The sequence below is a fragment of the Dipodomys merriami genome, unplaced genomic scaffold (genome assembly GCF_024711535.1).
Source record: "Dipodomys merriami isolate MVZ:Mamm:240054 unplaced genomic scaffold, mDipMer1.0.p SCAF_7, whole genome shotgun sequence".
NCBI lineage: Eukaryota > Metazoa > Chordata > Mammalia > Rodentia > Heteromyidae > Dipodomys > Dipodomys merriami.
Genome location: NW_027206290.1, coordinates 62632827 through 62650850, shown reverse-complemented (window position 1 = coordinate 62650850; position 18024 = coordinate 62632827). Strand labels below are relative to the sequence as shown.

Below are 18024 nucleotides of genomic sequence, written 5' to 3'. Positions count from 1 at the left end.
TTTATATATATATATATATATATGAAGGATTTTTTGATATCTTCTTAATTAAACTAATTTTTCTAATATTTAATATTTTACCTCACTTTATATATATATATATATATATATATATATATATATATATATATGGCAAATGCCTTACTTATGGTATGGGAAATAGTAAACAATTTTTTTTCAAATTTTTGAATGGGGAAAAAAATCCCACATTTCCATTCTTGGTCAGCAAGAGGAACCACTATAGGATTTCTAAATTTGTATTCTTAAAAATATATTTTAGTAGAAAAGATAGGAAGGCAATGAGTGATATCTGGTCTTTTTATTAGATATATATGGGTTAGGAAATTATCTGCTTGCAAATATGAAATGCCTCTGGGTGAGCAATGTCAGCCTAAATGGAGTTGTTTTCTCATCCATCATAGCATCAACGGGATCCTCGACTGAATGAAATTTTATTCCCATTTTATGATGTTAAAAGGGCAATGCAGATCATCGAGATGTATGAACCTGATGAAGATTTAAAGAAAAAAGGTAATGAAAATAGATAAAATGTTTCTTTGAAACAAAGAAATGTGAGGCTTTAAACACCTTTGGATTTTTTTCATTGAAGGTATCTTACATATTGTAGAGTTCCCCAAAGCCATGGAGTAGCCATCAAAATTAGTCCATGCAGCCTGAAATATGTTACCTGATATTTTGTGTCATAAATTGAATATTATCATGCGCTACAGTGATATTCCCTCCCCAACCAGGTACTTTCTTACGATATTAGACTTCAGTTCTACGTACTGCTTAAAATGTAAAAATGCCAAATACAGTCTCTGTTTTCAGTCTTGGAAAATAATTTCTGTCACTTAGAAACTTGTACTTTTGTTTCTCCAAGACTAAGAAGTATAACAGGATTTGACATGCCCCTCATTTCTCCTCTGACTTCAGGAGTGGAAGCTTTAAAAACAACGAGTAGGAAATCAAATAGTCGGGAGTCACTTTAGCAAATTGTTGGCATTTGTGCACCTGTGCCCCTTTCAGTGAAACTTTGGAATCACTGTGTTTCCTAAATAGTGGTCAGATAAAGAGGAGGATTGACTGTTGGTGCTGTCGCAGGAAGAAAGGCCTGCAGGAGGATGGAAGAGAAGTGCTATATGGTCACTGCCCTTGAGTCTCAGCAGATGTGGAAAGGAGGTCAAAGTTTAAGTTCTATCTGTCCAGTGTGACCATAAATCTCAGGACCTTGGTTTCTTGCTTTTCAGAATGGATTCTCATTTGTTCCTATGTCAGTGACTATGGTGAATGTTTTATATATTCTTTATACTCATTTAGAACCTATATATAGCTATGCCTGGTCCACTACATCCCATCAAAGAGCGATGGGAAATGATGCAATTATTCTGTTTTTCTCTTAAGTAGTTGTCCAACAGAGTTTCAATTCAGCTTATGAGTGCAATGCATCGTGGCCAATGTCACCCCTTCCATCATTCTCCCCATCTCTCCCAATCCCACCCATTGTTGATACAATTCTGATTGCTACTGTCTGGCTTGTGTGAGACCATAAGCAAAGGACTAATTCCCTAGGCCTGTTTCCTTGATGGTAAGACAGTGGAGCTCATCCAGGCATATTTTGGTATTTTTGTTCTCTCCACCTCTTTTTTTCTTTTTGGGTTGGTGGGATTGGACCTCGTGCCTTGCATTTGTGAAACCTACTATGTACCACTGAACCCCTACAGACTACTGTCCATTTTTTTTTAATGTGTAGAAGACCAACTAGGTATGAAGCACTCTGCTGGATGTCGAAAATTCAAAACTGAGTGAGAAATGCCTACTGCCTTGAAGGCAGTTGTTATCTTTCAAAAGGAAAGACTCACCTGTTATTTGGAAATGTGATAAGTGTTGTGATAGGTGTGTGTCTTTATTTATTTTTTCCTGTCCTTCCAAGTCCTAAATGTGCACACCGTTACCACTGATACCATCCAAAAGTGTAGCTTCACCCTTTCACAAATGACAGAGTGTTTAACGTCGATCACTAACGTGTGGGGGGGGGGGGCGGAATATGTGATGCAAAAGGCATACCTATAAGCTTCTATTGGGAGTGTAAATAGGTCCAAGCATTGTGGTAGTTGGCAGTAGCTCATACAGAAGAAAATATGCATCTTGTTAGGCCAGAACCTCCACTTATAATGATGTACCCTAAAAGATTTCTTTTCTTTTCTTTTCTTTTCTTTTTTTTTTTTTTTTTTTGGTCCATCATGGGGCTTAAACTCTGGGCCTGGGCTTTATCCTTCAGCTCTTCAGCTCAAGGCCAGAGCTCTGCTACTTGAGCCACAGAGCCACTTCTGCTTTTCTGAGTGGTTTATTGAAGATAAGAGCCTCATGGAATTGCCTGCTCAGGCTGGCTTTGAACTGCAGTCCTCAGATCTCAGCTTCCTGAGTAGCTAAGAATACAGGCATGAGCCACCAGCATCCAGCTAAAAGATTTCTTGTAACTAAGGATGTTAGAGTAGCAGAGAGCTCATTGCTTCAGGCCTCTGTTCCTCAGCTCCTCTCAGGCTAGTGGCTTTGTGTCTCTTCTATATACAGAGGATTTTTAGGTTACATTCTACAGTCTGAACTTGAGCTTCAGCTACAAGCCTGCAGTAGAGCTCTCCTTTCAGATGTTGAATGAACATTTCCAATGCACATGTGTAACATGCTTTGGCTTTTCCTGTGCCTCTATTTAATCAGCTTTTTAAACCAAAACCCTTGGAATCATCCTGGACTTCTTCCACTCATTCACTTTATATCCAATCCATAAACAAATCTATAAGGTAACTGCCTCCAAATAAAGCATATCTTATCATCTCACTCCTCTTAAACTATATCAGCCTCCAGTCTCTCTCCCTGGACAATGCCAGTTGACTTGTGATGGATCTTTTCCATTTTGTTCATGCCATGCTTTACACAGCAGTCATAGTAAACTCAATGATAGGTATGCTTTCCTCTGCTTAACACCCATACCTTGCTTCCCCACGTACTTAGAAGAAAATCACAAATACTTAGACATCAAGTTTAGCTGATACAGTTTTTACCTACCTCTCTAGCCTTATTTCCAGCTACTTTTCCCCTAAGGTGTTCATTCTATCTTGCTGTCATTTAATGACATTGTTTGGCTACTTGTTTCTCTCACACATAATTATGTGGGTTTCATGAACGAGGGTCTTGTCTGATTTTTCTAGCACTGCATTTATCTCAGTCTATTAAAGTACTTAGAAGGAATGAGCAAATAAACGAGTCAATGATGGAATACACTCTAGGAGAGAGATAGACATATTTCTAGGGTATACTTTCAATTACAGTTAGAGGTGACCTAAATGTCCATTGACACAATAATGGACAATAAGTTTATAGTGTAATGTGTAGGTATGCACACCTATGGACACATGCACACATAGGCACACATATAGACCCAACACATGCATGCACTCATGCACATGAATGGATGCATACATGTTCATGCAGAGAGCTACACACTTCAACACATGTTGTATATGTATACACACATCTCTGTCTCTGTATCTGCACATAGTATACACATGTACACAGAAACAACACAAGCATAAATACATTTACAGACACATGTACATGTAAACATGTGCCTCATTCACACATGCAGACACACATGCATACACACATATACAGTCATTTACACACGAGCAGATATTACATCCACATCCACACACAATATAAGCATAAACATACTCACAGACACATGTACGCACATGCAGAAGCACACACCTGCACATCCACAGATACATATGCATACACACATAAACAGATACTACATGCATGCACATGGAGACATGTGCCTATTTATGCCATATACATGTGCCTGCACTCCACACACATGTACACGTGGATGCACGGATGCACAGACCCATGCTCACATACACATAGGGACCTACACAGAAGCAGGAGCTCTAAAGCCATACGGTGTCTATATTTTTAATCTCTGTATATCAAGGATCCTGCACAAAGTAAGCTGCTAATAAATGTTCCATTATTTATTCACTCAAAAAGTTTATAGTATATCCATATATGGACTAGTTTGCATTTAATAAAATATACGTGAACAAGACATATAAACAGGTAGGTAGATAGATACTAGATCACTGTACAAATCTCAAGCAAATATACCATGAAAACAGCAACTTCAAATGTACACATGGGATATCACCTATATAAATTCAAAAGCATTAAAAATGGTCTACTGCTAAGATAGATGTGTAAGTATTTAAAAAGGAAAAAACATTTGGAAAATGTCATACACACAAGTCCACTAATGGTTATGACCTGGCAGAAGAAAGATAAAATTGAATTCAAGAGAAGTGGCCACACAGCTCACCACAGTGCATTTGTAATATTATATTCTTTTAAAAAAGCAAAGCAAAGAAAAAGTTAGGACCTTGACAGAGCTGTAATATAAGACCATGACTGTACATTATGTTATTTGCTGTGCATTTCTGTAAGTATGAAAGCATTTCATAACTTGCAAATGTTTAAATAAAAGCTGAGGCTTTCCATGATTGATAGGGTAGAAGAAGATGCACAAACACTGCCCAGCCCCACGGTGACCACATGACCCCTGCTCCCTGTTAGCAAACAGTGATTGCAATGAACAGCAGTTCTTGGAGCCACGTTTCAATGGCCTTTGCTTACTCTTCTCACCAGACCCATACTGTGCCTTTTAGATGAATTAGAAAAAAAATAAAGTGCTTTAAATTAGGGGAAGCCAGCCAGGTATTGATGCCTCATGCTTGTAAGCCTAGTACTCAGGAGGCTGAGATCTGAGGATTGCAGTTCAAAGCCAGCTGATGCAAGATAGTCTGTAAGACTCTTATCTCCTATTAACTACAAGACAGCTGGCAGTGAAGATGTCGCTCAAATGGTAGACACCAGCCTTGAGCCAAAAGTTCAGGGACAGTGCTGAAGTCCTGAGTTCAAGACCCAGGAATTGCACGCTCTCTCTCTCTCTCTCTCTCTCTCTCTCTCTCTCTCTCTCTCTCTCTCTCTCTCTCTCTCTCTCTCTCTCACACACACACACACACACACACACACACACACACACTAGGGAGGCTACAAGTCTAGGAAAGAGTGGCTTCTTCAATGGAGTGAGAACAATAATGACCTCCAATTGATATGTTATCCATTGTTAAAGGCCATGTCCCATACATATTCTCATTAATCATTCATGATGGTCATGGGAAGCTTGTAAGGACAAGTATTTAATCCATTTGGGTAAAAAGAAAGCTGAGACCCAGGAGCATGAGAAGCAAGTAGCAAATGCAGAGCTAGGAAAAGTTCCTTTAACCTCTTGACATCCCAGTTCATAGTAGTATTTTGGAGCTTTGGTCATCATGGTTATGGAAGGAGAATGCTTTGTGTTATCTATAACATGCAAACTCTGTTATTTTATTCAGGTTATGAAAAATGAGATTGTGACAATAAGACTATGAGGAAGGTTTTACTCATACTGTTTAAAAACTACCTCACATCCCTGCATAATACATGAAGTCGTGCATCTTTAGAGCCTAAAATGCTACTAAGATATTCTTTTCTCTCCAGGCCTCATATCAAGTGATGGATTTTGCAGATACTTGATGTCAGATGAAAATGCCCCGGTCTTCTTAGATCGTTTAGAACTTTACCAAGAAATGGACCACCCTCTGGCTCATTACTTCATCAGTTCTTCCCATAACACCTATCTTACTGGCCGGCAGTTCGGTGGGAAGTCTTCTGTAGAAATGTACAGACAAATTCTCCTGGCTGGTTGCAGGTTAGAAAATGAAGAGGTCAACTTGTTTTGTTGTCTTTGTATATGAAACTCTTCAAACTACAGTTGCCATTTCTTATCTATAGGGGATAAGTTCGAAGATCTACAATGGATGTCTGAATCCAGGGATAGTATCTAACTCTGGATATACTATTCATTTTCCTATATTTATGATAAAGCTGAGGTTATAAGTTAGGCACAGAAAGAGATGAACAATAATAACTGATAATAAAATCATCAGCAATACTACCTAAGTATTTGGGGGCCATTTTTAAACAAAATAAGGTTTACTTAAACACTGTAATACCATAAACGTCTAATTAACCAAGAAGGCTCCTAAGAGGCTACTGGGTGTTAGTGGATACTCTGGACAGTGGGCTGCTTTGTAACCCAGGCAAGACAGTGAGCTGTAAAGATTTCATCACATCACTCACAATGACAGGCAGTTTAAAAATTGTGAGCTGTTTGTTTCTGGACTTGCCCATTTAATCACAGGTAAATGAACTACAAAGGATTGGTGTAATTTGCTTCCTCCCACCCCCAAAATAGGAAGTAATAATCAGATAAAAAGGACATTTGTCCCTTCTCTTCAGTAGATTGTGTTGATTATTTCAATTTGGGTAATGAAGGATAACAGCTCTTTTACAAAAGTCTAGAGTCATCCTGTGGATCAAAAGACACTGTTTTATTGTAAATTCAATATATGCCCCACAGATTACAGAAAGAAGATATACATGTATGTATTAAGAAGTCATATTAAGTTTTTTGCTGGTTATAACTGCTTGCAAAGTTAACATTAATGTTAGAGATTTAAAAATTTAGTTCTCTGAGAAGAGGAATTACTGTATTTTGAGAAAAAAATAGAGAAAATAAGCAAATATCTCAGGTTTAAAATGTGACAGAATGCTAAAGTTGAGATTAAGAAATAATATAACCAAGCACCTTATGATTTTTGTCTTGGTTATCAGTTCAGCAGCACTTAATTTTTTAACTCACTATTTTCTTGTGTATGGAAATACTGCAAAGGAAATTAATCATATCCTTACTTCCATTCAGATACTTTTTCTGAATTCGTGAGGAGGAATCACTGAATCAACTAAAATATTTTCTAATATTGTGAAAACAACATTATTTCACATAACAGTATTAAAATTGAAATTTTATGTCAGCTAAACCCCAATCATATTCAAATTTCCAAGTTATCTTCAAGTTTTCCCTTATTGCTGCTTGATCCTCAATATAATTTCATGTAGAACCATGTTGCCAAAAGATTTCATGTAGAACTATTCTGCTGGTACTGCTGGCTATGTCTTCTATCTCTTACTCTCACAAAAGGTAGTATCACTTAGACAGTCCCTTTATGATGACAACAGTTTGGTTTTAACCCGAATATGCCATGAAATTGCCATACCATTTAATTCGTTCCATTTTCTGCTTTGTCAGAAAACAATTCTCATGTTCCTCATTGAATTTGTATGCCTACTTTTATTATAAGGGTTCAGTATCATAATTTCACTGTGTTCCTAGGTGTGTTGAACTTGACTGTTGGGATGGAAAAGGTGAAGATCAAGAACCCATAATAACCCATGGGAAAGCAATGTGTACAGATATCCTTTTTAAGGTACATCTTAAAATTACATAATCACTGCTTTTTGCAGACAATGTGAAAATGCAGAAAATGGAGATGGAAGCAAACTAAAAACAAACATTCATTCTCTCAGACATTGTCCCTTTGTATTTCTTTCTCTTTTTTTCCTTTTTTTTTTTTGGTCAGTCATGGGGCTTTAACTCTGGACCTGAGAGCAGTCTACTGCTTGAGCCACTTATAGTTTTGTGGTACTTAATTGGATATGAGTCTCATGGACTTTCCTGCCCAAGCAGGCTTTGAACCTCCATCCTCAGATCTCAGCCTCCTGAGTACCTAGGATTACAGGCATGAGCCACTGGCACACAGCTGTCCCTTTGTATTTCTTCCTTCTCAGTTGGGGAAATTCATGATTTGATCAGTCACCTCTGTTTAGTTTTCCCTACATGCTCTTTTTTTCTGCTTTCAAATGGGGTTTCTGTAGAAGACACTTCCTAGTCTTACCAAATGAAAATAATAATACAAGAAGTAATAAGTCTTTCAAGATAAGCATAGTGGAGCACACCTGTAGATTCAGCTTTTTGGGAGGCTGAGGTGGCAGGTTTTTTGAACCCAGAAATTCAAGGCCAGCTTAAGCAGCATAATGCATGAGATCTGACTTTAAGCAAAACTAACTAAAACTTGGTGTGTGTGTTATTACCTACTTATTTGTTTGCTCATTTCTTGTTATTAGTGGAGGATTTCATGGTACATAAAAGCACAGATAAAAGCAGTAGATTAGCAATAGGATCAATAACAGTAGGAGATCCTAAGTTTGAGGATTTATCCATAAGAGTAAGAGACATAAAAATGCTTGTCAAGAAATTTTATGAATTTCCAAGCCAGATCATAAATTGGCCTCCACACTTTCCAAGACTCAGTGCAAGGAAAGAAATAAGTGATTCACAGGATCAGAAAAGAGAAGCAGTTATTTCCAGATCTCATCAGTGAGAAATTTTCTCTCAAGGATTTTCCTTGAGAGGAATCATTAGTTCTATAGATCAGTAATGGTTTTTGTTGTTGTTGTTGTTGTTTGGTGATCTCCAATATGAGTTGAAGGCTAATTTCTTAGAGCATTCCTTAGTATGTTCATGAAATTCTGCCAAAAGCTTAATTTAAAAAAATTAAACAGAAATTTTATTGTTGGCCAGTATGTCAGATGCTTCAGTCTCTACTGAATTGTTTTAATTTGGCATAGATTGTATCACAGCTGGAACAATGATTCCCAGTTCTAGTTACATTTGAAAAACTCAGGAGTCTTTCAGAATCACAGATACCTAGACACTACTCCCATGATACTACCTGGATATGATTTCTCTTAAGCATGAGTTGCTGAGTTTTGATCCACAAAGCCTTAAGAGTATGCTTTCTGGGAAGAGACAAGAGTGTGTTCAAATGAGAATCCATGAATTTGTGTTCCATTCCAAACTGACCAGCAGAATGGTCGTTTTTAGAGAATTAGAGAGTCTCATAATGAAGCATAGCAAAAGAAGGCCATTCTCTCTCAGCTTGGACTAACCAAAGAAGAACCCAGGGGAAAACCAAAGTTTTGCTCTGGGGTAATTTTTAACTCAGCTGGACAATTATGATCACAAACATCTTCACCTGGGAAGAAGTTTTAAGCAAGAATAATTAAATGGCCACCTCAGCCATAAAGATACTTTAATACAATAGTCTCAGGTTTGCCCCCATCTCTCCCAACCTCATCCATTCCCTCAATTTATCTAGTTCTATGTTCACATAAGCAAACTGACTAAGGAGTGATATTGATCAAAATGCAATGTACTCATAAAGTGACATGTTGAATGGGAACTCCTTTGTATAAGTACTTAAAGACAAGTTTTGAAAAAGAAAATCCTACTCAGAATAGTTTATACAGAATAGTTTAATTTCTGCTTGAAAAAAATATTCCAAAGTAATCTAACCTTGAGCATTATCATTTCAGTGGACTTCCTTAGATAACTATTACAAAATATTTTCTTGATTCACTGATTGACAATACTTGTTCCTGTAATTGGGAACAGTAGTACTGGTTTGAAGCTATTTTTTTCCTTGAAGGTAAGCAGAAACTTGGCTGAACCAAACATTTGATAAGTGTTCTATTTCAGGGATAGTAGGAGGGAAAATGCTAAACTCATTCAAAAGTTATTCCAAATACAAGGGGAATCCAGAACCCTTCCCTGTTTTACCTCACGTGTCTCTTGACCAAAGAGAAATCACTCCAGACAGATCCTATTTTCACTAGGCTAATATGAAACAAAGGCTATTCTATATATCACATCAGTACCCAGGGATCTACCCTGAACTAAGAAAGGGAGCTCAAGACTAACCTCCAAACACAAAGAACGTCAGTAAAATCTTCCAATGAATGTTATTCGTTCACTTGGTTTTTGAGGTGTTAGAGATTGAACCCAAGGTCCCACACATACTAACTGGGAAAGCACTGTACTACTAAGCTATACCTTTATCTTCCAACAGATGTTATTACTAACACATTTCCCCAGAGGTGGGAGCCATTGAAGAGTGGTCTCCTGTGAATATTGCAATGCCAAAACCTACTGGCTCCTCAAGGAGAATAGGATGTTGCCCAGTGGTAGAGCACTGAGCACAAATCCCTAGGTGCCAGACAGACAGACAGACAGACAGACAGACAGACAGACAGACAGACACACACACACACACACACACACACACACACACACACACACACACACACACACGAACCTGGCTTGGCAGATTACTAACTGGCTCAGTTAGTTAGAATCCTTGTAAAGTGAAAGCATCACAACTCTGGAGAAGCAAAAGATAACGTTGAGTTTCATTTGCCCATCACCATTAATTGTACATCAGGCTCTACCATATGTCAAGTTAGATAGCTTTTCTAGGTCTGAACTGCTGGGATTAATTTCTGAAATGCTCAATTACTAATCTCTGAATAGTTTGAAATACTTGAATTATTTTCCTTTTTCCTTATTAATGTTCTTTATCTCTAAAGGATGTAATCCAAGCTATCAAGGAAACAGCATTTGTCACATCGGAATATCCTGTGATTCTCTCCTTCGAAAATCATTGCAGGTACCTCAAGTACCTAAGTGGTATTTTCTTTTTTAATCCTTACTCCTCACTCTTGATGAACATTTTTATAAATCACTGAATAGTTTGTTTTGCGAAGTACTACATAGCAAACCATCCTCCACTAAGGACACATAGTCTTATGCAAAGCTAAAATGACTAAGGAAGTCATCTTCTGGTGTAGAAATGCTTGCTTTGAACAGAAGGCCAAAGGTTAGAGCACCTAGTTCAAAGTTCCATTAAGCTGAGAGATTTGGCACTAACTTTAAAAACTTCTTTTTTTAAATTTTTCTTGCCAATTTTTAGTTTGGGTACTTCCTTCTAAATTGCTCCAGTTAAAGTCTGTGGTATTTAAAAGTTTATCTCCTGTTAACATTATTGTTTTAATCATGCATTTTGTAGAGAAAGCATCTCTAATTGCCTTGGATGGGGTATTTCTTATTTTTGAATGGTTAATGGAGATTTGAATTTACAAACACTACTTCATTCTCTCCAGCAAATATCAACAGTACAAGATGTCCAAATATTGCGAAGATCTATTTGGGGATCTCCTGTTGAAACAAGCCCTTGAATCACATCCAGTATGTATTTTTAGCAAATAATATTTCTAACATGAATGGATTTGTTTTGAAATTCATTTTTGAAGGGTCAAGTGGCACTGGAGAACTAATGCTAAAGAACTTAGTATTTATTTAAATTCTTTGGTACAAAAAGCTTTTATTGTGCTTGAGGGAGATGTAAGGAGAGACATAAAATAAACATCTGATAAAGTTTAATTTGGAACATCTTTAGGGACTCATTTTTTTAATTTCATAAAGGCCAACAGTCTAGGTCCTACAGTCTTTTAATAATATTAGCTATATGTATTTTAAAAAAACAACGACATGAGACACCTATTTGAAGGTGTGGATGATGAGTGGATCTAGAGCCTAGCTCCAACATGGTATATTTGAAAACTCTCCAGGAGAAACAAATTCATGCCCAGGGTTCAAAACTCATGGGAGCTTATTGTGGTGTTATACCAAATTGATGTCATAGCATCTTGAAGTTTAAGTTCCTATTGCTAAAATAAACCTTTAGTCCAGATCATATGCACAATTTTCAACATTATTTTATATGTATAGATTTTTTTCATAAAGAAAAGATTGTTAGTCTATTAGGAACTTTGTAGGGTCTTTGAACTCATTCTAACTATCTGCAGTTTTAAAATGCATAAGCATTCCAGATAATTCCTTACTTTCCTAAAATGGTAATGATCTTTACCATTCCTAAAACTGTTACGATGTTAAGATGTTCATTATGAGAAACAAGATAGTTGATGAAACTGAAGTGTGAGGCATTCTACCGTAGAGAGATATTTGGCCCTTCCACTTGTGAGAAAAATGTATTTTCTATCCAAGTAGCTTGCTTCACTTCTGTCAATTTTGTGAGAATTGTTTTTCTGAGCTGTTCCTGCTTTGGCCAGGTGGGTTGACCTATATTAATTATGATTTAGTTACATCCTTTTCTTGTTCAACCTTAATTAAGACATCCTGTTAGAAGCTCCTTAAATTTTAGTTACATGCTGTTAATTAAACCACATGCTTGTGACTTTTATGTACCTGAATTCAACCTATGTAAGCAGAGGGGCAGGCCCTGATGGGTTAGTATAAAAAGAGAGCAGTTTGCTGGCTCTGTGCACTTGCTTAACAGATTTTTGGCTTCTGACACAGCCATCTCCAGAAGTAAATCTTGCTTTCCCAGTTCCTTTCCTTATTCCTATGTGACACCTCAACATCCTGAGCCATTACCATGGTAGCTCGAAGCAGGAGAGAGCGGGCTAATACATTGACTAGCAATAGGGAGTTTACTTTGTGTTAGAAGTGAAACTTTGCACCGTTTAGCTCAGCAATTTCCTGGAATTTATGTGTATGAGAATCAAAACAAAACTAGAGGGACAGTGTTGTTGGCTTTCTTTTCTCCCCTACCTGATTCTATTTGATGTGTTTTTGCAAGTGCTGCCCATCTTTCCCAGCACTTCCTGTCTTCCTGACACTGGACTGATCGCAGTTGCTAGTGCCTGCAGCTTCTTGGATGCATGAGTTTGGGTCACTGGCACCTGCTCTCACTACTGGAGTGGTCAGACATGCCAGAGAATTAACACCTCCATGCACACTCCATCACACCCAAGATGAGATGACTCAGTATCTCTGCTTTCTCTCAGGACTCCACAGCAGGGTTGAGCCCCAGTTGCCCAAGGTGATAACTTGCTTGGTAACACACCCTTGATGGAGGACCTTCTCTTTGTCACTTTCCTGTTCCTCCGTTGGCACCTGCTGGGTCCACCCCACAGTCATTTCCTAGTGGTGCACTTAATGCTTGTCTCAAAGTCTGATGTTGAGGCAACAGCCTTGATTTATTTTGTTATTATGGGCCCTCTGCCTTTTTCATAGTGGAAGGAAAATGCATGCTTTTGTCAGGTGTTCTCAGTGATATATACATTCGTGAAAGGGATTATAGGATTCCTAGGCTGTGTAAGTGGGAATAAGACCTACTCTCTGAACGGAGGCTTGTCAGTGTTTAAAGAGGTAGGAACAAAGACACAAAAGTAAAGGTATAACTAAAAAGAGATAGCTGCTGGTACTTTGAATATTTGTTGGAGGAGTTCTTGGGCAATGGACCAGTTAGACTGGATAGGCCAGAGGAACCAGCATTTTAGCAAAGGGTTTCACTTGAAGCTAGACGCAGAATGCACACACATGCATGCCCTACATAGGATAAAAATAGATTTTGAGGATGAGTGGATGGATGGAAGGGCAGACAGGTGAGGGTAGAGATGAATGGATGGATGGATGCATGGGGAATAACGAATGAATGACTAGATATGGGACAGGTCAGTAAATCAGAGGTACATCTCCTTTGCAGATGTAAATATGAGTAAATAAAATCTATGGATTTTATTTATGTGAATGCTATAGATTTACATTTTATTAATGTGAAATTTATCTTTCAGTAATTGAGACCTCTCTTTGATCCCAAGTGAACCACTTGGCCACAACTTCATGCATTTAGCTCAATCATCCAGTGGGTAGCAGGCTGTCTTACTCTACATCTTGACATCTGCTGGTGAGGGAGGTCAGGGAGGCCTCTAACCCAAATCCAGTTTGGCCCAAGGGGTTTCAACAATCCCTTGCATTGTATCAGAACCTTAAAAGGCACAAGGTCTGAAGTGGGTCAGGACCCTCACACCCTGATCAGGCCCCAACTCCACTGGGGAAGCAGGACCTACTGCTCACACTTCTGATGACTGAATTCCCAATTCCCAGCATTATTCAAAACTAAGTTGGATACAGTTGGACTAATTTGGTTAGAGAAGGAAACAGTAAAACTCTGCTGACTGCCATCTAGTGGATGTTGGCTTATATAACTCCCAGCCACTCATTCTGGACTGGGAATGAGTGTGAAAAGCACAACCATCTAATCCAGGTTTTTCTATGAATCTCTAGCTTGAACCAGGCAGGCCCTTGCCATCTCCCAACGACCTCAAAAGAAAAATACTCATCAAAAATAAACGGCTGAAACCTGAAGTTGAGAAAAGTAAGTCAAATACGTCTAAATGGAAGCACGCATGCATATGTTTGAGCAATTTAGCTATCTAGGATGACATTTATTTTATGCTCTTTTATTGTTATTGTAAAGGTGATATACAGAGAGGTTACACTTTCATAAGTCAGGTAATAGTACATTTCTTTTTGAACTGTGTCACCTCTTCCCTTGCTTCCTCCCAGTTTTCCCTCTAGTTCTCCTCCCTACAAGGTGTATAGTTCATTTTCAGCATAGTGTCTAGTGAGTATCACTGCTTCATTTGTTCACCCTTTGTCCCACTTTTTCTGTGCCTCCCCTGACCCTTCCCAAACAGATAAACTTTCAAACAGAAGTTACAGGAAAAAAACAGCAACAAAGAAAAAAACACCTTTTATCTCCATTGCTTAGTTCATTTCTATAAATATCATTTTACATGATCATGCACACATAGCTAGTGAGCCTTTGTGATCTTCTCCAAAGAATAATGTCTACAGTCCCATATAAGTTATCATGTCCAAATGTATTTTTTTTGTCTTTCACCATCCAGTGTGTTTACTTGTAGATTTATAGGCACATTCTAGTTACAACAAATGAGGGAAAACATGCTACCTGTGTTTCTTCGGTTCTGGCTTACTTTGCTTAATATAATTTTTTCCAAGTCTTTCCATTTCCTTACAAATGGCACACTATCAATGTGGTACCCATCAAAATCGCAACAACATTCTTTTTTTTTTTTTTGTCAGTCGTGGGGCTTGAACTCTGGGCTTGGGCACTGACCCTGTGCTCTTCAGCTCAAGGCAAGCACTCTACCACTTGAGCCACAGTGCCACTTCCAACAACAACATTCTTCAATGATATAGAGACAGTAACCCCCAAATGCATAGACCCTGAATAGCAGAAACAATCCTTAGCAGGAAGAACAGTGATGGAGGACTATTAGTACCAAACTTCAAACACATACAAAGCCATAGAAATTTATTTTTAATCGACTACTTCTGAGTGGCGATGTTACATATACTTTCAGAGCAATATTGGTGTGTTTCCATTGAAGTTTAGTTTCCAAATCACTTAGTCCATACAGTATATACTTATATGCCATGAGTTAGAGGAAAAATGAGAAATAGAAATTTCAGTTTATATTGTGATATGTCTTGTCATACTTCATTAAAATTGTACCCACACTCTCTTCATTGTCATATCTGAGAACCTGCATTCCAGCAATATCATCAATGTTGGCTATTGGTCAGCCTTTATGAGTACTTGTGAATAAAAAATGAGGCTCTATTTTTCTGATATGTTTATCAATAATTTATCTGTATATTACAGTTTGTCCTTAGATGTATTGCCACTTTCAAAAAATACTTTTATTGTCTTGATTTTGCTTAAAAGAGCTCTACAATTTATTTATTAGAATAATAGTCCCAGTAATGTTAGTTGTAGTTGTTTCCCAAAGTTTTATTGTGTTGTGCATGTCACTTTTCAATCACTTAATCATAATTGCCCATAAATCATGGTGTGAGCCAGTCTCTAAATTATGAGAAATTGTTACCTGTTTAAATCTTTAGCTCTTATCCCAAGCCTGTTGATGACAATTTTGGGCAGTTCACCCATATTCTAGTAGTGTGAAGACTCAGGGTCTATGTTGAGGAGGCAGAATGATGCAGGCTCCAGCCTCAGGATTATCTGAGGACTGTGTTTGGGATTAGGAAAGCTCTTGGAATGCCAGGCTAGAGAGGGAAAATGTTCTCTCTCCCTATCTCCAAACACATGTCACAGACTCCTGGGAGCTGAGGAAGTAGCTTTTCTGCTTGACCTAAGCCTGGGTAAGGGTCACGAAATCATCAAGAGACAGGGGATGCAGAGTGCAAACAGCAATTGCCACTGCATCCCTGTGTCCTAGTGATTTCGTGACCCTTACCCAGAGACCCCAACGCACTAGACGTTGACATAGTAGTTCTCCTTCATTTGTACATAAGGCGAGTTTTTGCCAAGACCTCAGGAGTAGGCAAGACAGTGGCCACTGCGGGACCCTAAGAACATGGCCAGTAGGTACCAAAACAACAGACTGCCTTTGCTTGTCCACATCCATCTTTAGTTATTGATCTTAAAGGCCAAGTTCTGTGAGTGATCTAGCATTGATCACCATCTTGTTCATGTTTGGTTTCCTCACAGAACAGCTGGAAGCTTTGAAAAGCATGATGGAAGCCGGAGAGTCTGCAGCCCCTGCTAGTATCTTAGAGGATGATAATGAAGAGGAAATAGAAAGTGGTGAGTTGTTACTGCGAGTTATATGTTGCTAACCATGATTCTATTGGAAACAGGGGAAACCAGGAGTTCTTTCATTGGACCTTTTTATAGAGATGGCATTAGACTTCTAAAATATTCATATGTGTGTGTTTAGATGGACCTGGCTCAGTTTTTTTTTTTATTGTCAAGATGATGTACAGAGGGGTTACAGTTACGTAAGTAAGAGAATGAGTACACTTCTTTTTTAAAAATAAGTTTTCATGTATTATTCCAGTTTATCTGGACATGGCTTAATCATCTTCCTTCCCACTGTGTGTTCAGCTGTTCAGACATTCATAGCCAGACACTGAAGCTTGAAGCATTTTCTGTAGCAGGTAGGAGGTTGGAATAAAAAGTGCCCATTTCTATAAATAATAAACTCTAGTCATTATGTGAACAGGAACTCCAGTCTTACTAATGATATTAGGAATGAAAGATAAAGATGGTGAAAGAACCTCAGTTAAATTATTGGTTCATATGCACAACGTGAAATGGAAACTCAATGCCATTATTAAAATCTCAAGTTCAGACTAGGAGTATTGTTCAAGGGTAGAATGTGCGTTTAACATGACTAAAGCCCTGAGTTCAATTCATAGCACAACCAACCCTTCCCCTCCCAACAGCTTCAAATTTCTCCAAATAGCCAGCTAGAATTATAAGTAGATAATATCAGCAAAGGCCACCTCACTTAACTGTTTTTATCATTTCTTTTATTTATTCCTACTTTATTTTACCACTATATCCACTACTATATTTTGGTTAAAATTGGTGATGCGAGTGTAGCTCAGTAGAATATGAGTGTAACATAAGTAAAATTCCATGTTTATTTCTCAATACTGCAAAATACAAATATGAACGGTGATAAAATAGTTCATTTGAGAGTTTGGGAATGTTTACGGGGAAACTATTTGTTCATTATGTATCATGAGAATTGACTAACCAAACAACCTGGATGTTCATTGATTAGACAGTGTCTTGGATGTATATACAGGCCTGAGGCTAAATAAATTATTTAGCTAAATAAATTATTTAGCCCCAAGTATTTATAGAAGCACTTATGGGAATTCTTTTTTTTATTATCTTAACATCTGAAATATGACTTTAAGAAAATTAGATTCATAGGTTAAAAACCTGAAAGCTGTGAGAATTAGCTGAAGATTTCTAGCTATGGGACGTACTTCCTAAATAACTTTAGTGCATCTCTAACCGATGAGTTTAACTGTACTCCCAGAGAAAAGTCATAATGGCTTACTTCCCTATATTTTGTATGGCAGAGAGGTTCAATGAAGCCAAAGATGTCTGATATTAGTTAGTTGATGCATTTAATGGGAATCCATTATTCTTTAATATACTATCTCCAAATTTAAAGGCTTAGAACAAGACTTTATAATTATCTCTCACAGTTTGTTGTGTGACCTGGGCTCAGTTTGGTGATTCTCCCTTGGGTTTCTCATATAGTTGCTGGCAGATGGTGTCTGGGGCTGGCATCAACTCAAGGCTTGATTGGACTGGTGACTAAGATGGCTCATTCCCACAGCAGGCAGCTGACGCAGGCTGTCTCTTCGGAGCTTAACCAGGTCTCCTGAGCAGAAGACCTCCTGTGTGGTGTGAGCTTCTCACAACTTAGTGGCTACTTTTTGAATGGTTGAACCATTCAAAAAATATATATCTCAAG

At 37.9% G+C, this 18024-nt stretch overlaps 1 protein-coding gene across 5 annotated transcripts in view; it reads left to right on the top strand.

Annotated features, from left to right (window-relative positions):
• The window catches only part of Plcb4 (phospholipase C beta 4), a 355705-nt gene that overhangs the window by 280046 nt on the left and 57635 nt on the right, over positions 1 to 18024 (top strand). For all 5 annotated transcript variants that reach the window (XM_070006763.1, XM_070006764.1, XM_070006768.1 and 2 more), the window contains 7 exons: positions 423 to 531; positions 5596 to 5806; positions 7331 to 7424; positions 10423 to 10502; positions 10996 to 11080; positions 13985 to 14075; positions 16236 to 16331. In XM_070006763.1, the coding sequence (XP_069862864.1) occupies positions 423 to 531; positions 5596 to 5806; positions 7331 to 7424; positions 10423 to 10502; positions 10996 to 11080; positions 13985 to 14075; positions 16236 to 16331 (766 nt within the window). The remainder of the gene's footprint in view (positions 1 to 422; positions 532 to 5595; positions 5807 to 7330; positions 7425 to 10422; positions 10503 to 10995; positions 11081 to 13984; positions 14076 to 16235; positions 16332 to 18024) is intronic.